The sequence below is a fragment of the Lepus europaeus genome, chromosome 9 (genome assembly GCF_033115175.1).
Source record: "Lepus europaeus isolate LE1 chromosome 9, mLepTim1.pri, whole genome shotgun sequence".
Classification (NCBI taxonomy): Eukaryota; Metazoa; Chordata; class Mammalia; order Lagomorpha; family Leporidae; genus Lepus; species Lepus europaeus.
The window spans coordinates 13345949-13368294 of NC_084835.1; the positions used below are offsets into that span (position 1 = coordinate 13345949).

Here is a 22346-nt window from a genome sequence, read left to right on the forward strand (position 1 = left end):
AGGGGAGTTCTGCTCTGTAAGCGCGGGACTAAGGTGTCCGGTGAGAGCGGACAGCCCTGTAACCTTAGCGGTGAGACAGTTGCCTTTTTTTTTTTTTTTAATAATACAATTGTGAAGTCTCAAAAAATGAAACCCAGTTCTCTCTTTTTTTTTTTAATTTTTTTTTTTTTTTTTTTTTTGACAGGCAGAGTGGACAGTGAGAGAGAGAGACAGAGAGAAAGGTCTTTCTTTGCCGTTGGTTCACCCTTCAATGGCTGGCGCAGCCGGTGCACCGCGCTGATCCGAAGGCAGGAGCCGGGTGCTTCTCCTGGTATCCCTTGCGGGTGCAGGACCCAAGCACTTGGGCCATCCTCCACAGCACTCCCGGGCCATAGCAGAGAGCTGGCCTGGAAGAGGGGCAAGCGGGACAGAATCTGGTGCCGCGACTGGGACTAGAACCTGGTGTGCTGGCGCCGCAAGGCGGAGGATTAGCCTAGTGAGCCACGCGCCGGCCAGTTTTCCATTCTTTTAATTTAAGCAATTCTTATTTTAGTAAAAAAAACACAAAGCTTATAAATTGTCTTTGGAACTTACTCTTGCAAAACTAAATAATGAGGCCGGCGCCGCGGCTCACTAGGCTAATCCTCCGCCTTGCGGCGCCGGCACACCGGGTTCTAGTCCCGGTCGGGGCACCGATCCTGTCCCGGTTGCCCCTCTTCCAGGCCAGCTCTCTGCTGTGGCCAGGGAGTGCAGTGGAGGATGGCCCAAGTGCTTGGGTCCTGCACCCCATGGGAGACCAGGAGAAGCACCTGGCTCCTGCCATCGGATCAGCGAGGTGCGCCGGCCGGCCGTAGCGCACCTACCGCGGCGGCCATTGGAGGGTGAACCAACGGCAAAGGAAGACCTTTCTCTCTGTCTCTCTCTCACTGTCCACTCTGCCTGTCAAAAAAAAAAAAGAAAAAAAAAAAAAACAACTAAATAATGGTCTTGAAAAAAATCTAGTTACAAAGAATTTGTCAGGTTTCTGTACTAGCTGTGGTGAAATCCACACCTTTTTTTGGCTAGATATCACAAATAAAAAAAATCTACTTGAATTCTGAGTTTTTAAAACAGATAGGATATATTCTCCATGGCAAAATTCTGAGTTTTTAAAAATAGGTATGATATACCTATGTTCAGGCTCCTCTCTGCCGACGCCCGTGCTTCGTGGGGTCGGTTTTCGGGTTTCCCACCCAGGGGAAGGATTTTGAATGTGTGGAAGACCCGAGAGTCGCTTGTGCCTGGTCGCACAGCTGCGGAAGTGCAGCCAGCGTCCCGCCTCCCCTGCAGCTGCTCCCCGCCCGCCCTGCACACACCCGACCGGCCCAGGCCCTTAGAGCCTCCGGACACTCGGCCTGCAGCCCGGGCCCCGCAGCCGCTTCACCTGCGGGGTCCAGCCGCCGAGCACGTACAGCTTCTCCTTCAGGGCCACCGCTGCGTGACACGCCAGCCCCAGGGGCAGGGGAGCCACCCTCCTCCAGGCGGCGCGGTCGGCCGAGTACTTATCAACGCAGTTGCTGATCAGATACTGGTTTTTAATTTTCATCTGCCCTCCTACGACATACAGGTCGTTACCGACGCTGCCCAGGGCGTAGAGCTCTCGAAATTCGGCTGTGCATAGCTTTTCCCAAAACTGGTTTCCTCTGTCATGATACCTGTAAGCGAGAGAGAGAGAGAGAGAGAGAGAGAGAGAGAGAGAGAGAGAGAGACTGGCATTAGCATCGACCTGAAAACCACCGACCCCAGAAATACATAGGCTTTTGATGCAACACAGTGGTATAAGTTTGCCTTTCTCTCTCTCTCTCTCTCTCAGACTGAAGAACAAAATATAATGTACTTAAAAATGATTAACTACACCTATCCGGAGAATGCTAGAAAAATTGTTAGGTAGGAAGTCAGATATGAGCTTATGTGTGTGTGACAAAGCCCTAAAGAGAAGACGTCTATGTCCAGCATCTGCATCTACCTCATAACCTGCCAGGTGGGGGTCCCTGCCCCTTCTGCCTGATACTCTTCCAGATGCAGCCCAGCATCTGCATTTCAAATACCCTGCTCCCATCCAGATTCTCCAGGGGGTGTTGCTCACCCTTCCTCTAACTCAGGGTGGCACCAACCAGGCTTCTTTCTGTCTGATACCTTGGGGGGGGGGGCGGACTCAGGTAGGAGTTTTTTTAGTATTTACATCCTTAAAGTCTTTTGTTTCAGGAGGAGATGTGTGAAGACAAAGACCCATCTCCTTAAAAAACCCCAGCCTCAACCAGACTTCGCGCTCAGCCCTCTGCCTCTCTGCTGAGCCGCTCACCTGGCCTGCCCAGGTGTACTCTCTCCACTCAACCATGTAACCTCACTCTTCCCCAGTCTGAGCGACTGGGTGCTCTCCCTCAGGTTCTGTCTGGAGGGGTGCCCATCCGTTCTTACGGATGTCCCTTCCCTAATAAACTTTGCTATTTTACTTTCCACAACTCTCTGTCTCACACCTGAATTCTTTCTTGCGTGAAGACGAGAACCTTGCCATTCACGGGTAACAAAATCACACATGGAAAAAGTAAACATTATCCAAGACTAGCATTTGTTTGCTAATTCTGCAAAAACCAAGAGCACACGGTAAAGATTTTAAGCAAATCATCTACAGTTTTACCATGAAAGAAGAATGAATTAAAAAAAATTTCCAATGCCTTATTCTGTGTGCAAGAGATGTATCATCACTTTAATAGTGCAGTAAAAAAATAGCTTTAGGGCCGGGGACCTGAAAGTCTCTCCGGTTCAGAATTTCTAACTGGATAATGTAGGAGATGCAGAGTTTTAAGATTGTTGTAATTCTTACTGGCTTAAAACTGGGTCAAGAACACTGTATAAAAACTCACTTGTAGATGCCTACTGGGCATTTAACGCCTATTGTAATCGAATAGATATGGTAATTTTGGTAAATTATTTCATGAATAGTTATATAGTCTAAGAAGACCCTTGGGAGGTAGCGCCGCCAGGGTATCTGTTCTTGCAGTGTGCTCTGGAGCCCAGCACACTACCTGATGGTCTGTGTGTGGTGGTGGTGGTGGGGGTGGGTAGTGGGACATGTCACAGTCCCTGCACCTGTGAGTAGGACATGACACAGTCCCTGCACCTGTGAAGGGTAGTGGGACATGACACAGTCCCCGCACCTGTGAGTAGGACATGACACAGTCCCTGCACCTTTGAGTTGGTGGCTTTCGGTTGTCCCGACTCAATGATGAGTGTGAGACAAAGTGAAGTGCTCCCCGGGACAGTGGGATAAAAGACCTGAAGTTAAGATGTCCCAGAAAGTATACCTGGACTCAGAACTAACAAAGCACAGACATCAGGAAAACAGGGCAAGTAAGAAAAAAAAGTTACTCTGTTTTGGAAACAAATGAAGACATTTTGATATAGGGATTTGTATGGAATGAATTAAGTGTAGACTACTTATCTTGCACTAATTGTGTGACAGTTAATCATGTTACAGGAGTTTTTCCCGTGGTTCCAGGCCAAGCCTCCGTTCTTCATGAGGTGAGATTTTACCCCAGGCTTGGCAACGAAGTGGGAAGGTGTGCTCTCCTCCTCAGGGCCATGCCTGGCTCATCCCCATAGGCATGCAGAATTCTATGCAGATTTACGATGGCTGCCTTCTATGTAATTCTAGACAGCAAACCAAGTCCTGGAATCACGGGTAATATTTTACCACTATTGTTATTTGCTTAATTATTTGAGAGGGAGGGGCAGGGGGAGAGGAAGAGATAGAGATAGAGGTAGGTGAGAGAGAGAGAGAGAGATTCCACTGGGTCACTCCCCAGGCCCCTGAGACAGCCGGGGCTGGGCTGGGCTGGGGCTGTGCCAGGGCTGAAGCTGCGAGCTGGGAATGCAAACCAAGTCTCCCATGTGGGTGGCAGGCACTGCCTTGAGCCACCACTGCTGCCTCCTGCAGTCCACATCATCAGGAAGCTGGAAACAAAAACTAGAGCCGGGTACTCTGGTTGGGACACTGTTGTCTTAACTGGGAGGCTAAATGCCCACTCCCTTTACCAGTGTTTTTAATTGTATGGATTATAGAAGAGAAGGGCTGATTGGTTGCCTTTTGTGGGGGCTCACGAAATAAAGCCAACTGAATGAATGTATATAAATAGAACTAAATAATGGGTTTTGGTTTTCTGAGCCACAGTTGAAGAAAATAGGCTAAGACCAAAATACATTCTGTGAACGCTGGGGAGTATAGGTTTGCTGGGTGACTTGCCAGTCTGATTTTGGTTTTAAATTTAGAACTGAAACTGGGGAGAGAAAACGCTCAGATAAAACTAAAAAACTTATTGTTAAGAAAAGTGGATTTGACATAAGAAGGAGCCACAGTGACAGGAGCGTTCGGTGTTAATGGAGGTTGGCAGTTCAAAGACAGTTCCTGCATCCTCAGGTGCTCGTGTGCCAGCGAGCAGCAGGTGACAAAGCAGAGGGAGAGGTACAGCATAGGGAAAAGACACGGCCCAGCAGACTTCTAGTCTCCTTCAGCTTCCAAGTCAAGAAGACATGGGCCAGCAGTCTACAGAAGTGTGTGGCAAATGCAATGAAATGATAGTCTTGTGCTGGCGCAAAAAAATATTGACATCCATGCAGAGGATGTGTCTCCAAAAAGTACGTGAAAAATGTGAATCATCAAGAAACGTGCATGGGCTTTATAGTTTTTGCACCAAAACAAAAATGTTTTACTTTTTATTTAAACATTTATTGGAGAGGCAGAGAGAGAGAGAGAGAGAGAGAGAGGTAGGTAGGTAGGTAGACAGCCAACCAACAGAGATCTTCCATCTGCTGACTCACTCCTCCAAGGCCTCTAATGGTTAGGGTTGGGTTGGGCCGGGCCAAAGTCAGGAACTAGACCTTAGTCCAGGTCTCCCAGGTGGATTCCGGGAACCCAGTTACTTGAGCTTTCTGCTGCCTTCCAGGGTCCAGATTAGCAGGAAGCTAGAATCAGGCACCAGAGCTGGGACTTGAACCCAGGTAGTCCATGTGGGACATAGGCATCCTAACCGCAAGGCTGAACACCTGCTCCCTAAACTTAACTTTTAGGAATGCGTTTCTCTACCACTTTTTTGAAGTGTACTCATGTAGGAATGCACCTCAAGATTATACATAATTCTCATACATTTCACAAAACTGGCAATGAAGTGACTGTGGTTTTGGGAGATTTTAACTCTCCAGACATCAGGCAGAAATCTCATTTAAGCCCAAGGCAATGCTTGCAATAATTTCATCACTTGCCTTGCTGACAGTTTCATTAGTGGAGGAGATAGTGGGATGACTGCTTCCTTGGACCCTGGTTCCGACCATTGTGGAGCAGCTGGTTAGTGAAGACAGCCTGGCTGAGTGCCCGATCAATGAGAAGGGAAACATGGGGCAAATGGTTGGACACAGGACACAAGCAAGGAGAGAAGGTCTTCAAAATGGTCAAAAAGTAGATGTTTAAGGATCAAAAAGACTTTTGACATGGCTCGATTTCATTTTTGACAAGTGTTGTCATGGTTTAATCATGTGCTATCCTGATGAGGAAGCAAAAGAGCTACCCAAAGAATCTGAGGGCTTTGGCCAGGAAGCCCTGGCGTGGGAAGAAGGTGCCTAACCAAGTGCAGGGATCCCACAAGAGGCACTGACCCAGAGAAGACCACGGCGTCCTCTTCCTGTACGGATCCCATGTCCTGGCTCTGCAGTCTACCCCGACAGTCCTGCATGGACGCTACCCCTGTGGCTCAGGGCCAGCTGCAGCCACTGTGGGCCTGGGGTCATCCAGGGCTCCACGTTCTCCATGCTCGCTACCAAGGGAGGTCAGACATATCTTCGAGGTATGGGTGTGAGAAAGGGACTCACTTGTTCCTGGATACATACCTGTAGATTTCAATGTTCTTGTTCCTTTGTCTAGAGAGTCTGGAGGCACTCGCTTCTCCAGCCACGACGATCGTGTTATTCTCCAGGACGACACCAGCACACACGGTGCCTAAACCCTCCCCGTACTTGGGAGAGGAGATGAAATAGGTCTTCCGAGACACTGGATCATAACAGAAACTGGCGTCCCCATAGCTCCTGTGTCTTGATCTGATCCCTGAGGAGTTGTTGCCAATGCAAAGCAGAAGGCTGGTGGTCTCCATGCCGTAGCGGAGGTTTAGCGCGTGCTGCTGGGGCGTCTTGATGGCTTTGAACGCATTCTGAATGATGTCAATGCAACCTGCATCACATAGGAGCATTGTATTCCTCTTAAGGGCCTGTCTTAAAAAAGAAGGGTTTACAAGTTCCAGTCTGACTTGCTTCAAAAGCTCAACGAGGTGCTCCGTGCGCAGTTCCCGGTTATGATTTACCCATCTCAGAACCAAATCCAGAATGCTCTCCTCTCTGGATATGTTAAGGTCATCTGATTTGATGAGCGTCAGAAACTGGTGCACTTCGACGTCCAGTATTTCTTCGTGTAAGCTCACCTCGGCAAAGTGCTGATACAGGTATCTCTTTGACTGATCGGATAACTCCTCAGCTCCAATCTGCTTTGCAAAATAATAGATACCTACACAGTTGGAGGCATCCATGTGGTCCATCATGTATCTCTGACACACGCTGAAGACGTCCTCCATCTGCATGAAGTAGGCGGCCATGGCCACCGTCTGCACGTTGGCGTGGTTGATCTCCAGGGCCGCGCTGTACATGTAGTTCAGTATCACCGACACGCTTTCTGCCGTGATGTCATAGAGGACCACTTCCCGCTGCGTGCATTCAAGCAGTCCACAGGTGAACATCGCTTTGAAATAAGGACTGAAGGCAGCCAGGACCAGCCTGTGGCAAGGGAATTTCTCCTCTTCCGCTATGAGCACGACGTCGATCATTTCTGCTAGTTCCTTCATGCTCTGGATTTTGTTCAGCAAGCTCAGGCTGTGCTGCTGCTTCTCTTTTCCCTCGGCCTTGCGCTCCATCGTGCACTCTCTGAGCTTTCTCAGTCTGTCGTCTTTAAGTTCAGCTTGAGTCCGGAGGGGCTCTGAGCATGTCTGATCACTCACAAAACAGCACAGATGCCAGGGAACGTTCCTGAGGGAAAGAAAAGAAGCAGTGTTCTAGAAAAAATCCTCTATAATCTAAATATGCAGCGGTAGTTCTAACAAGTATTCATAACTACACATTCATTCCAAACAAAGCAGTTGAAGGCAACCACCTTTGAAAATGAGGTGTTTGGTCATGTAAATAGTGAATTATTAACTGCCAACACGGTGTTTTCCTTATTAGTAGCACAGATTTTTGAAGGCTGGGAATTCATACCTCCCAATGGGAAGGAAGAGAGAGAAGATGGGTGTGGTGCACGACTCCATTTCAGTAGGGTGTGGCTGATGGCAGGCTGAGGGTGCAGGGCGCCCATCACCAATCTCTCCCAGGAGACGCGCATCGCCTTAAAGGATTGTGCACACCCTCTGACAATGCACCCAGATATTAGGGTGGCCAGTCCACAGATGAATGGTGGGGGCCACTCAGGGTGCACCCTGGGGAGGTGGGAAGACTGAGGGCAAGAAAACCCTGCCCAAACCGAGCAGCACACCAAGATCATCTCCCATGAGCTTTGGGTTCACAACCAGATGTCTGCTGACCTGAGACTTGACGACATTTGCCCTACAACTACATCCTCAGCTCAGGAGACACACAGGGCCAGCATCTTGCTGTCTTTCCCCCTTGCTCAGCCTTCCTTGGCTCCCTTCATCACAGTGGCACAGACCTATCCCCTTCTTTCCCTAAGACGCCCTGGTCTAATTCGGTCTCTAGAGCTAGCTGTGGCATCCTCACCTTCCTGGGGGTTGGAGGCAGGGGCTTTCAAGGAAGTTAATCAGCTGCTCTGATTGAAAGCAGGACTTCCCCGGATGTGAGGGGAGGACCTCAAGTCTCTGCCACTTTTCTTGCTCTTGCGTGGTTCTAAGGTGCCTGCAAGAAGAAGGAACACGGATGAAGCAGGTGTTTAGCCCAGTAGCTGAGATGCTCAAATCCCATGTGCAGCTTCTGGGTTTGAGTCCCAGCTCTGGCTTCTGAGTGCAGCTTCCTGTTAGGGAGTTGGCTCATGGCTGGGCTCCTGCCACCCACTCCTGTGGGAAACCTGGATTGAGTTGCTGGCTCCCAGCTGCAGCCCCCTGGTCATTGTGGGCATTTGAGGAGTAAACCAGCAGGTAGGATCTCTTAGTCTCTCTCATCCGCTTCTCAAATAAGCAAACAATAAATTGATGGAAGAAATGTTAGTATTGGGAGTTGAAAAAGGAGAGCTTAGGGAAGGCTCTGTGCACAACAGGTGAAGCTTCCTCTGGGACATACACTGTATGCATACACTTGGCCCATGTACTATACTGAGTGCCAGTGCCAGTCCTGGCTGCTCTGCTTCCAATCCAGGTTCCTCATCATGCACCTTGGGGGATGTGGATGATCCCCAGTAATTGGGGTCCTTGCCACCCATCGGGGAGAACCAGATTGCGGTTGGGGCTCCTGGCTTCAGCGTGGCCCAGTCCCAGCTCTTGTAGTCATTTGAGGAGTGAACCATCAGGTGGAAGACTCCACCTTTCTCTCTCTCTCTCTCTTCCCCTCCCCCAACTCTGCCTTTCAAGTAAACAAGTATAAGTAAACATTTTTAAAGGAGAGATAAGTCCAATAACATGAGCACAAAGTTTGTCAGCTATAAAAGTTAGAAATTTTCTAAATTTCTGTAACCCAGTAAAGAATTAGAAATCTCATGAGAAATGGCACTTTTCTGAGTGTTGAATTAAAGTTCAATTCAAGCAGCAAATGTTATGCATGATAGGAATGTTTAATTATATAATGGCATTGTAAGACACAAAAAGCACTGTGCTGAAATTTGCAGAATGATATAATAACTAGTCAGTGCTAGAAGTCATATGCTTGAAACAGGAGTCCAGCCCTCTTTCTGGATTTCCTTGCATTAATGGCTTAGTCTTATTTCACTAACAGCTTAAGACTTTGTTGGTGAGGGCTTATTGGTTAAAAATGAACATTTGCATTTATGGATTTCACATCTGTCCAAAGGCGATCCAGTCTTGGGTAATTAAGAGATCGCTGTGTTTCTGAACTCTGCTGTAACACACCAGGAGCCACCCCAGTCAGGTTGACAGAAGCTTCATTAGATACAGCCAGCGTCACGTGACAGCTGCTGCTCAGAAACAAAAAGCCTGATGCCTTCTTGTCAGGAAATATCTGAAGATCTCGCCCGTTCCATTTGTCCCGATAGACAAGAACCCCAGAACACCAGCCCTCACAGTGCTCGACGGCCACGCGCGGCCTCCAGAAGGACCCGGCATGCTGCTGCTGATTCCGGCTCATCAGCTCCCAAAGTTCTGGTGCTGGGTGGCTGGGGGCAGCTAAGATGTGGGGACCCAGATGTTCGGCCATAGCCCTGGGGTTTCGTGTCTGTGAAGGAAGAGCCATGACACCTTGTTGGGCTATTTGGTGTCGAGGTCATTTTTAATAAAAACACAGGTAACATTTACTCAGGGATGATGAAAGAACAAGTGAACCATGTGGCTGTTTTCCTCATAGGCACACGATGGGTAGCATCTTACAAGCAGCTCTCCAGGGGACAGTGGAAGGGTTCCCTCGGTGTCCACCTGTCTTCCCGTGGTGCACCTGGGGCGGGACTGACTCCCATGTTGCTCCTCTGGATTCCAGGGACAGGCGGGAGAGCTGAGATCAACCAATGAGAGTGTAGCTCAGGGCTGTGCACGTGTTGTCCAGATGGGAGGTCTGAACGGCTGCAGCCCTGTTTTGAAAGCCAGCAAGGGCAGGAAGGAGGGAAGCTGAGGCAATGGAGTTTGAAGGACACCTTCTATCTGTATCGCTCAGCTTTGGGAGAGGAACTGTTCCCTTTGCTGTTTAAACTAGCGTGAACTGGAGTTGGGGGTGGTAATGGAGAACGCTCACTCAGGGCAGGTGTTGAGCCTGGAGGTCACAACGCCTGCATTTTCCTGGCTGCAGCTCCCACGCCAGCTCCCTACTCATGCAGACCTGGCAGGCAGTGGAGAAGGCTCCAGTAATGGGGTTCCTGCCGCTCGGCTGGGAGACCTGCATTGTGTTCCCAGCTCCGGGCTTCACAGGCTCCTGGGGAGTACACCTATGGATGGGAGCATTGTCTGTGTCTCTCTATTCCTCTCAGATTAAAAAAAATTTTTTTTAGCTCCTTACTTGCGGAAGTGGTATATGCAGGAAAATTGAGAAAAGTTGCCTAAGTTAATTATAATTACATGAGGGTCCTTCAAAAAGTTTGTGGAAAAAGTGAAATTAAAAGGTGTGTTTATTTCGGTGCAGAAATTTTTTTGAAATCTATGCATAGTTTTCTCCTAACACATTTTCCATGAGATTTCTAAAGATGTTTAATGTGGTATCATGTTTGTGAAACTCTTAGATTTCTATTATTACACTGTCAAGTAGGAGAGCCGTAGAAGCCTCAACTTATCCTCATTTCTTCTTGGTAAAAGGCAACAGTCACATTCGTTTGTCTTCTGAGTTTATCTCTCCTCCTTAAATGGCTTTTACAGGAGATGGAACTCAGTCTTGAACCCAATGCCATTTGACTCAAGGTCGGCCCTGGCAACCACTTGCTGAAGTGCAAGGGCGGGAAACCATAAATCTTGCAGGCTCTGTGCCGTGTAGTCCCTGCGCCACCACCCAACACTGCTGTCGCACAAAAGAGTGTGCTGTCGCACACGCAACATGTAAGCAAAGAGGCCTGGCTATGTTCCAGTTAGATGTGTGCGGGTGTTGAGCCTTGCCACTTCAGGTCTCTTCACACGTCAGAGTCTCACGTGTCAGGAAAGACGACTCCTGATTTTAAAAGCCATTTGCCATTACAAAAGCCATTCTTGGGTCATCGACTATACAAGAATAGCAGGTTGCCAACTCCTGCTCTAATGTCATACATAAATCCACCTTCTACATCACGAGCGGGACAGCATCCTATGTGGGCGCTGGATCTCCACCTCTGCCGAAATCCAGGTGAAGAGTTTTGAGAGGAGAATGGTGTTATTTCACGGAGGGCATCTGGTTGTCTGCAGATCTGCAGATCAGTTTCTTGAATAAATACTTTGATGCATTTTCTCTGTTTCTCTCTCTCTCTCTCTCTCTCTCTCTCTCTCTCAAACATTGACTTCAATAAACAACAGAAAGTAGAACTTCTAAAAAATGTTTCATTCTCTGTTTATTAAATAATTTTAATGGCACAAATGCTTAACTAAGTATCTTTTCCTTCCAGTGGCCTTTTGTACAACCCCCGAAGCTACTCTAATTGCTACAGAGCAAAGGGATCTGTTCATGAAAGTCCTGAGAAAATATCTAGGCACTGAAGCGAGCACCACACTTAAAAACCACTTGCAGCCCTGTTTCTTGTAGTGTAAGGTGCACGGGAGACGCTGGCCTGGCAGCTGGGGATTTTGCTGGGACCTAGCCCTGGGTTTGAATTCCGGGTCAGCCAGTTACTTATTGTAATCTTAAAATTATATAACCTTTCTCAACCTTGGTTTATTCATCTATAAAATGGAAACAACATATGTAAATAAAGTAATGAGACTAGTCCTTGGTATCCATGTTTGCAATAAATAAATAATAAATAAATAGTTTACCGGTCTGTAGCACAGGGTAGCTCTAAGGATTGGAAACATGGACTTTGGGTTGGGTGGCTGAGTTTGAATCCCTCTTGTACTATCTGGCAATCTGAACTTTAACTTCCACTATCCTCACCTGGGATTCATTTTCTAAAATTAGCTATTTAAGTTGAAAGGCAGAAAAGTGTGTGTGTGATGGGGGCAGATTTGTTGCATCTTCTGCTGGTTCACTCCCAATATGCCCGAAACACCCAGGGCTGGACCAGGCCGAAGCCTGGGGCCCAGACCTCAATCCAGGTCTCCCACGTGGGTGGCGGAGGTACAGCTACTTGAGCCGTCACTGTGTCTTCCAGGGAGTGCATTAGCAGGAAGCTGGGACTTGAACCAGGCACTCAGTATGGGGTACAGGCGTCCCAAGCAGCATCTTTGCTGCTATGCCTGGGATTCATTTTGAGGATTACGTGAGAAGAATTGGCAGAATTAAATAAGGCCATGCAGGTACAATACACAATTTTCTCGGTAGAGCTGAAGCAGCCTGTCACCTGTACGAACACGTGTCATGTAAAAATATTTCGGTACATACACAGATCAGCGGCTGCAGGCGCAGCTCGGAGACGAAGGAAGCTGACAACTGTTTTTCTTGCAACGAGGCTGGGAGTACTTTCTACTTTCATCAGCAAAACAAAATGTAGAAATGTTCTCAGTGCTATCAATGGGAAGTGATTCTCTGCTCCAATTTATACAAGACTGAACTGGTGCCTTCATAATATCAGGACCCATAATAATGAAGAAAAATGAGTAGCAGGGATAAATATAAATCATGAGAATAAAGCCCAATTACTTCGCAAATCCCAAGTGCGGTTGGATCCATGTCCATGATACTCAGCTTTGAGAAATGAACTTCTATACATTTTATTGTGCAAAAATGTCAGTTTCCTTAAACCACTCATGTTTTGCTTTGATGATGTTTAATTTTATTGTCTTTACTCTGGCCACTTTTTCTAGACAATGGCTGACACAGGAGCATGCTTTTCCATAAAAACTCTGTTTCATGGCCGGTGCTGCGGCTCACTAGGCTAATCCTCCGCCTTGCGGCACAGGCACACCGGGTTCTAGTCCCGGTCGGGGCGCCGATCCTGTCCCGGTTGCCCCTCTTCCAGGCCAGCTCTCTGCTGTGGCCCGGGAGTTCAGTGGAGGATGGCCCAAGTGCTTGGGTCCTGCACCCCATGGGAGACCAGGAGAAGCACCTGGCTCCTGGCTTCGGATCAGCACGATGCGCTGGCCGCAGCGGCCATTGGAGGGTGAACCAACGGCAAAGGAAGACCTTTCTCTCTGTCTCTCTCTCTCTCACTATCCACTCTGCCTGTCAAAAAAACAAAAAAACAAAACAAACAAACAAAAAAAAAAACTCTGTTTCATTAGTTTGAATTCATAGCACTGTAATAGCAAAAATTTGGAAATAGCCTCAATATCCATTAATGGGAGGACAAACAGACTGTGGCATGTTTGTGTGCCCAAGAGCCCAGGGCACAGCAGAACTGAATGGAAACTGTGTTTCAACATGAGTGAGTCCCACAGACAGGACGTGTGGTAGACTAGACACAGGCGGTGCGTTACAGAGTGAGCAGCTGATCCACTTTGACAATGCAGATAGAAACCCTTGGGCAGTCTGGCAGAGGGATGGGGGAGCTTTTTGTACGCTTTGTGGAGCTTTTGTTAGGTTGGGGATTATATTTTAATAAGTTTAAAAAATGATTTGTTAAGAATGTGGGCCGGCGCTGTGGCTCACTAGGCTAATCCTCCGCCTTGCAGCACCGGCACACCGGGTCTAGTCCCGGTCGGGGCACCAGATTCTGTCCCAGTTGCCCCTCTTCCAGGCCAGCTCTCTGCTGTGGCCCGGGAGTGCAGTGGAGGATGGCCCAAGTGCTTGGGTCCTGCACCCCATGGGAGACCAGGAGAAGCACCTGGCTCCTGGCTTCGGATCAGCACGATGCGCTGGCCGCAGCGGCCATTGGAGGGTGAACCAACGGCAAAGGAAGACCTTTCTCTCTCTCTCTCTGTCCACTCTGCCTGTCAAAAAAAAAAAAAAAAAAAAGTAAGAAAAAAGAAAAAAAGAATGCGTACTGTGGTGGAGGACCATGAAGAGAAGTGGCAGGGGTGAACCTCGTCTTTGGGATGGCAGTGGCCTTAGGGGACAGGCGGGGGTCGGCATGCAAGCTGGCGGGTGATGAGAGGCTTCACCTGTGTAACACAGGAGTCCAGCACATTCCGTCTCACTCCTTATGCCGGGATGCATGTCTTAAACATTGCACAAAGTGAGCTAAAAGTAGGAGACCATATTAACACTAAAGTCCTTTAAAGTTTCTGAAGACCTAACTCACATTGAAAACCATGTCTGTGCATTACCTAATAGGCATATCAGATATATATATATATATATATACATATATATATATATATTCCAGTGAATATATAGCCAATGAATAAAACATGTATCTGATATATATATATATAATATATGAATAATATATAATGCATATATTCCAATGACTAAAAGATATCTCTGATAGAGGTATCTGTTTATCCGTCTGCATGGAGAGAGAGGGAGAGAGAGAGAGAGAACATGCATTCCTAATTTGTGTTTTAGCACACTACAGTGTTGGCAGCCACGTGATGAGTGACGGGACAATACAGAGACTTCCACCCCCTTATTCAGTGTGCAGGGGAGCTGCCTTGGAGACCTTTGCTCATCTGTAATTTCCCTGGCATCAGCATGTGTGAGGGGAGACAGGCGCTGTTCCCGCCCCTGTTTGGGTGGGAGAAGGAGTTTCTGGATCCCTGAATGGCGTGTACTTGCTCCCACAGAGGTGAGCAGTGTGGGGACGGGGGTCACTGTTGTGATGGAGCGGATCCACACCACAGCTTTGGTTTCTATCGGGAAAAACCGAAGACTGGAGAACTGGGGCAGGACTCTTAAATTCCAGTGACTTTGCCTAGCAAGCCAAGGACCATGAACATTCTAGATCAGAAAGTGTCCTAGCCAGAGAACAAAGCCCTCCTATAAGCTGGTGACTGCCATGGGCCACGTGATTACTCCACGTTTTGAAAAACACTGTGCCTCTTTTCAACCCTCTACCCAGACTCCACGAGACCGCACCACCCGGCACCTCTGCCCTCTCCCGTCTCCTCTCCCAGCCTGTCTGTTTTCAGCTGGACCACTAGTGAATCTGAAGCCCATCCACCTGCTGTTCTCTGTCAGGAATGTCCCTCTTCCCCATGCACGTGGAAACCACAACTTGGCCTACCAATCTGCCAGCCTGGTCTGATAAGAATGATACCTGCGGGTGCATGCTGTGGCACAGAGGGTTAAGCTAAGACTTGAGACACCTACATCCCATCTAAAAATGCCTGGTTCGAGTCCCTGCTACTCTACACTTGCAATCCAGCTTCCTGCTAGTGTGCTGGGTGGGGGGGCAGTAGGTGATGGCCCAAGCACTTGGGTCCCTGCCACCCTCATGGGAGACCCAGATGGAGCTCCTGGCTTCCTCCTGGCCTAGTCTCAGCTACTGAGGACATTTAGGGAGTGAATCAGTAGATGGAAGATCAGTCTTTCTCTTTCTCCTTCACTTTCCATCAACTGCCTTTTAAATAAGTAATTTTTTTTTTTTTGACAGGCAGAGTGGATAGTGAGAGAGAGAGAGACAGAGAGAAAGGTCTTCCTTTTTGCCGTTGGTTCACCCTCCAATGGCCGCTGCAGCCAGCGCATCGCGCTGATCTGAAGGCAGGAGCCAGGTGCTTCTCCTGGTCTCCCATGCGGGTGCAGGGCCCAAGCACTTGGGCCATCCTCCACTGCCTTCCCGGGCCATAGCAGAGAGCTGGCCTGGAAGAGGGGCAGCCGGGATAGAATCCGGCGCCCCAACCGGGACTAGAACCCGGTGTGCCGGTGCCGCAAGGCAGAGGATTAGCCTGTTAAGCCACGGCGCCGGCCTATAATTTTTTTTTTTTTTAAAGAATGATACCTGGCACATAAGAGATGCTCAGTATGGTTTGTTCAGTTATATTAAGGCTTTGTTTAGTCCTAAATTACAAATTCATAAGTTTTTCCCCATTTTGGTCTGTTTTTTTTTTTTTTTTTTTAAATTTTTTGACAGGCAGAGTGGACAGTGAGAGAGAGAGAGAGACAGAGAGAAAGGTCTTCCTTTGCCGTTGGTTCACCCTCCAATGGCCGCTGCGGCCAGCGCGCTGCGACTGGCGCACTGCGCTGATCCGAAGGCAGGAGCCAGGTGCTTCTCCTGGTCTCCCATGGGGTGCAGGACCCAAGCACTTGGGCCATCCTCCACTGCCCTCCCGGGCTACAGCAGAGAGCTGGCCTGGAAGAGGGGTAACCAGGATAGAATCCGGCGTCCCGACCGGGACTAGAACCTAGTGTGCCGGCGCCGCAAGGCGGAGGATTAGCCTAGTGAGCCGTGGCGCTGGCCCCCCATTTTGGTCTTACATAAACTTAATAAAGCAGTATCCTGAAGATTATTCTTCTGCATAGGAAAGTGATATTTAATGCTCCAAGTTGCTCATCTTTGGTCCAAGTCTAATGAATCATCCCGTCATTCCCTTGATTCCCTTGCCTGCAGCTGGGTGCAGTAGGATACACCCACCCGCCTCTCCCACCCTGCACAGGAACTCCCAGACCTCAGCCCTTCCCTGCTGTCTGGGGCGTCAGCCTTTGTCCTCAGGGAGCACTGGAAGCCCCGGCCTGTTTCTGCTTCCCTCACGCCAGAGCTCACGAGCTGGCTGCCCTGATGGTTCTTTCTTTTCTATTTATAGTTTTTAATTATTTGAAAGGCAGAGTTACAGAGACAGGGAGGGAGAGAGAGATCTTCCATCATCTGGTTCACTCCCCAAATGGCTGCAATGGCCGGGGGGGGGGGGGGGAAGGGGCAGGAGCCAGGAGCTTCATACAGGTCTCCCACATGGGTGCAGGGGTCCAAGGACCTGAGCCATCTTCTGCTGCTTTCCCAGGCCCATTAAGCAGGGAGTTGGATGGGAAGTGGAGCAGCTGGGACTCCAGCCCGTACCCTTATGAGATGCTGGCGCTGCAGGGTTAACCTATTACCTATGCCACAGCAAAGCCCCCTCCCCCCCAGGGTTGTTGTTGTTGTTTTGTTTTGTTTTTTCCTTCTTCTTTTCTGGTCAGTTATTTGTCACTACGCAAAGCTGAAACATTCCAGCATTTGTGATTCATAAGCTGTTGCTTCTCCCACCCCCACCCATCTGCAAGCCCTGCAGGTGAGTTTTCGAGCCCTCCTTGACCCCCTGCAGCCCACCCTCAGCAGGTTCCAGTGCCATCATCCTGCTCCAGTCCTGTCTTTGCAGATGCTGGTAGGAGGTGGCTCTGCAGACAGGACCCCCCTCCCCCGCCAGGTAGCCCCCAGGTTTTCCCCTGGGGTGGCAGACTGCGGAAGCACCACGTGGCCTCCTGGCTGGCAGTCCTCCTCGCCCCCCCCCCCCCATTCAAGCTCATGATGTTTTGCATTCTCGCAGGCTTTCCACTTTGAAAGTGCTCCGAGATGCCTTACAGCTCATTAGTTCCTCTCCACATCCTGCGGGGAACTGCAGGGCAATTATGTTCCCGGCTTTACAGTGGAGAGTTGCCCAGGGAGACGTCCCGTGTTTACTGAACTTAAAGGAACCGTTTTTTTAACTGCCAGGCCCCCTTGCGGGTTCCAAGAAGACGCCAGGAACAGGAAGGCAGACGTGTCCCCACCTTTGAGAGGGGGCAGGTGTCCGGAGCTTGCCACAGGGAGGAGGGGACCGGAGGGAGGGAGGAAGCGCCTCTGAGGCCCGCGGCCTCCCCAGGGGAGCGCCTTTGGACACCAGGGACAGGAGGTGGCCCGGGCACGGGCTCGGGGGCTGGGAGGGCGCGGGTATCAGCCCGGGCCCCTACTTACAGTGCTGCCGCCCCGGCTTGAGGCGCGGCCCCACTCGCTCCACAGGGCTGCCCACGATGGCGCCGCCGGGTGCTCCAGGCCAGGTAGGGCGCAGGCCTGCTGACCACACTGCCCAATATGGGCCTGTGCCGGCTGAGTGATATAAATAGACCTTGCGGGGAGGGCTGAGGCCGAGGCCGGGAGGGAGGGCGCTGCCATCGGCCCGCGCAGACGACAGGTGCACCCTCCAGCCTGGACCACACCGCTGGTTCCCACGGCAGCTCAGCTCTTCCTGCGCTGGCCCGCGTTCCTCGGGCTGGACATGCTGCTAGAGAAAATTTGGAAACTGGATTTTGAAAACAACAAGTTGCCCATGTAGTGTTGTTATTTTTGATTGCAGACACAGCCAAAATCATACTGTGTGTGTGGCCCCGTGGAACGTGGCCCTCAGGTGGGATTGTCGGATAAACAGGGGCGCTTGACTCGGTGCATGTTTGGGTGGGTGTGGGACCAGTGTTTGTGAATCCGAGTGTGTCACTCGGTGAATGGGCGATGAGCTCCAGGCTTCTCGCTGTTCTGGCTTTATCTGGCTTTTTTATTTAGGGCATGAGCCACCCCTGGCAACTCCCCAGGAGCCCTCAACTTGTGGTTTTTGCCCCAGGCCTCTGCAGTGTTAGGTAAGCTAGTTGAAAGCAGAACAAAACCAAATCGGCTCCAGTGCCAGGGGCACATTTATCATGTTAACACCTCTGCAGGTCTGAATGGAGATGCGCCTGGCTGGATTACGTGCAGGTGTGAGCAGGGCCACTTCTCCCGGGCTTCAGCTCCCAGATGTCATTCTTCAGCTGCAGGCCCTTCCTCCATCCTCAGCGCCAGGACCCCGGTGCCGTCCCTCCCACAGCACCACTAACCTTTGTCCCCACTTCCTTTTTATTATTGCTATGGTGGTCAAGTATGCATAGCATGGAATTCAGCATTAATCATCTTGGAGCATCCAGTGCAATGCCTTTATTAACAGTGCTGTGCGGCCATCACCACGATCCAGGCCCTGTAGTTTTTCCTCATCCCTGAAAGAATCCCACACCCATTAAACAAGAGCTTCCTGGCCCTTCCTCCTGCAGCATCCGGGAACCTGGGCTCCACCCTGTTTCTAAGTGTGCTGACTCCAGGCACCTTATAAAGGCAGAACACATGGTTCTGGTCCCTCTGTGAGCACCAGGTCCTCAGGGTTCACTCGTATTGTAGCAGGCATCAGAACTGCCTGCCTTTTTGAAGGCTGAACATGTTCACATATACACATATATAACATAGGAAGCCATCTGTGCTTTTTCCATGCTGCGTGTTTTCCATTAACTGCTTGAAGACCCCCCTCATGTGCATGAATTTCACAATTTTTAAATTGTTTCATTTATTTGAGAGGCAAAGAGAGAGGCTGGTTCACTCCCTGAGTAGCCACAGTGGCTGGAGTTCAGATGATTTCAGTGCAGGAGCTTCTTTTGGGTCTCCCACGTGGGTGCAGGGCCCCAAGTACTTGGGTCATCTTCCACTGCTTTCCCAGGCCATTGGCAGAGAGCTGGATCTGAAGAGGAGCAGCTGGGACTTGAACCAGCGCCCATATAGGATGCTGGTAGTTTAGGCAGAGACTTAGGCCACTATACCATAGCAGCGGCTCCGAATTTCACAATTTTTGTACCAAAATAAACGTCTTCCAGTTCCATTTTCCATGAACTGTTGAAAGTACCCTTATATGTCAATACATGTGTGATTCCATGTGTGTGTGCCCTGTATGGATGTGTACAGCACATTGGAAGCAGCGAATCCCACGTTGGAAAGCGGGGCCCCCTTGGCTGTTGGAGGTTTGCGTGTTAGTGAGGCACCCTCCCAGCGTTTGTATTCACGCACAGGCACTGAGGTGAGTGCTGTCTCCATTTCCACAGCCGTGGCTTGCTCTGCACCCGTTTAGATCCCTCTGCTGTTTCCCAGAGTCTGTGGGAAGCTAAGGAGTGTCCTCCACCTGGGCACGGCCCCGCCCCATTTCCTGTTTGGCGGCTTCATTTCACCTTTCTCGTTTGCATCAGGAGGAAGTGGGACATGAAGGCAAAAGCCAGGGCGTGGAGTCCGGACGCTAATTTACATCCTGGGCTTGGTCACTGTGTGACTTGTGTTATTAAAATATCCAATTGCCAAGTGATTAATGAAGTATTGCTCTTCATCAAAGAGAATTCTTTAGCGGAAAGTGGGACTAGGGGGCTTGACCTTGATTTCCAAAAATGGGTTGGCAGGCCTAATGCGTTTGTCTGTGTGTGTGTGTGTGTGTGTCTTTGTGTGGGAGAGAGAAGGATGAGCCCCTTGTGGGAGGTGGGACTTGCAGCAGCCACCACACCCGGCTTTCCTTCCTTGCTGGCAGCTTTGGTCTGAAGGGCTTAGAGCCTTGTTGCTGGTGCCGTCTCCTGGTGCTCACCTGGGAAGCCCCTCTCGCTACCCTCTGCGGATACCTGTCATGTTTCCCTTCCACGTCTCTGTGGCCCACTCGTGTGCTTAGCTCAGGTCCCCGGGAGAACAGATGGCGAGGGAATGCTAAGGGAAGTGGGGGGGGGGTCTCGAGGCTGAGCAGGTGCGTGACAAGGAGGGGGTGGGGCTGGGGCAGGGCCAGCAGGTGTCCTGGCCTAGCTTTGCTCCCTGAGGCCTGGTGGCCTGGAGTGGAACAGGCAGGTGGTAATGGGTCTCTTTTGCATGCAACTTATTAAGAGGATGAAATCAGAGAGTTAATGGTGTGGAGGTGCTTTCATGAACCATAGAGGAGCCAAGGCACTCGGTTCTCACTGTCCTGGTGATGAGTCACGCTCAGCCAGCCATCCTGAGGCCGCACACAACTTCATCCAGTAGGTAGGGAGTTCTTCAAAAGTCGAGAAGCCTGCAGGAAGCCTGATTGCTCTGAACATTTCAAGATTATTTCATTTTTCTCAGCAAATGAATCCCTCAAACTCTAAGCATATGAATATTCAAAACTGATTTAAAGAATTTAAAATTAATTTATTTTTTTATTTTATGTATTTGAAAGGAGGAGAGAGATCTTCAGTTTTCTGGGTCACTCCCCAAATGCTTGTGGCAGCTGTGGCTGGGTCAGGCCGAAGCCAGGAGCTGGAAACTCAGGCGGGTGGCGGGGACTCAAATACTTCAGCCATCACCCTCTGCCTCCCAGGGCGTGCGTTAGCAGGAAGCTACTACCTGGAGTGGAGCCAGGACTTGCACTCCAGTGTGGGATGCAGGTGCCAATGCCCATCCCTCAGATAAGAGTCCACACAGTTTCTTAACTCAGGCCTGACTGCTCGCTATTGTTTGTTGCACAATTAAGCCATGCCCAGTGATCTTATGTGTGAGTTAAGTAGCATAAGCTTGGCTGCTCTAACAGAGAATTCAAATGAGAGTTTCCTAACCCTGAGGGCGGTGACTTTTCTCTTGCACAGTTGGAGGACTGGGAACATTCCAAGGCTCCTTCTAAGGTGGCTCTGGGGTCATCGGCCCAGACTCTTTCCCTCTTCTTGTCCACCCGGTGTGTTCTTGTCACTGGGTGTTACCCTTGCCCACATGCTCCAAGATGGCTCCCCACTGCCTTCAGCCAGGGGGAAGGGGGAAGGAGAAGACAGACCCTTTCCTTTAAGGGCACACTGTAGGTCCCCCACATTGCTCCTGCTTGTAGACCGTTGCCTGTAACTGAGTCACATGGCCAAACCTTGCTATAAAGCTGTAGGGCTGGGACATGCAGTCTCTCTTGGGTGACCAGTGTTGTTGTATTCAGAAAAAGGGGAGCAGGAGGTCGGCGCTGCGGCTCACTAGGCTAATCCTCCACCTTGTGGCGCCGGCACACCGGGTTCTAGTCCCAGTCAGGGCGCTGGATTCTGTCCCGGTTGCCCCTCTTCCAGACCAGCTCTCTGCTGTGGCCCAGGAGTGCAGTGGAGGATGGCCCAGATCCTTGGGCCCTGCACCCATATGGGAGACCAGGAGAAGCACCTGGCTCCTGGCTTCGGATCAGCACGATGCACCAGCCGCAGTGCGCCAGCCGCGGCAGCCATTAGAGGGTGAACCAACAGCAAAAGGAAGACCTTTCTCTCTTTCTCTCACTGTCCACTCTGCCTGTCAAAAAAAATTTTTTTAAAAAAAGGGGGAGCAGGATGTTATGACATAGCTAGCAATCTTTGCCACATGTGCTCTGTGTAGATTAATTTATCTCACCTTTCAGAAAGCCTTGCACGTCCTTATAGCCCTTGGCCAGGTTTAGAGTTGCATGGGTTCATGGCACTGTATGCACAAAAGCACTTCTCTTAAGCTGCACATGTTGGGAGGGCGGGGACTGTGTCTGCTCACCAGAGTCTAGGATGGTGCCCGACACATAGTAGGTGTTCAGTGAATTGTTCTAGAGTAAATGAATGATCATCATTAGGAAACTTCCTACGGTTCTCCAAATGCAGCTCCACCGTCACCTCTTCTCTGCCTTTTGGGAGCAGGTCTCCAGCAGAATTACTGCAGCCCTCCTGCTCGGCCCAGCTACCAGGAGATAGCCTTTGGCCCATTGCATTACAGAGGTAAAGGGTCTCCTGGCTGGCTGGATGATGAGCTTCCCCAGGGCAGAGAGCAGTCCCACTCATCCTGCACCCTCAGGGATCAGCACACAGGAGGGCTGCTATGGTTCCAGTGTCTCTTGCGAAAGCTTCATGTTGAAATTTAATTGCCACTGTGACAATGCTGGGAAGTGGGACCTTCAGAGGTGACAGGATGGGGAGAGCACTGCCCT

The 22346-nt window shown here is 50.0% G+C and overlaps 1 protein-coding gene across 1 annotated transcript in view; it reads right to left on the reverse strand.

The window, feature by feature from the left end:
* The window catches only part of KBTBD12 (kelch repeat and BTB domain containing 12), a 64055-nt gene extending 46403 nt beyond the window's left edge, over positions 1 to 17652 (reverse strand). Inside the window, exons 1-3 of the mRNA XM_062200094.1 lie at positions 17576 to 17652; positions 5899 to 7080; positions 1403 to 1673 (exon numbers count right to left, since the gene is read on the reverse strand). Of these exons, the coding sequence (XP_062056078.1) occupies positions 1403 to 1673; positions 5899 to 6968 (1341 nt within the window). The 5' untranslated portion in view covers positions 6969 to 7080; positions 17576 to 17652. The remainder of the gene's footprint in view (positions 1 to 1402; positions 1674 to 5898; positions 7081 to 17575) is intronic.
* Between the last annotated feature and the right edge of the window lie 4694 nt (positions 17653 to 22346).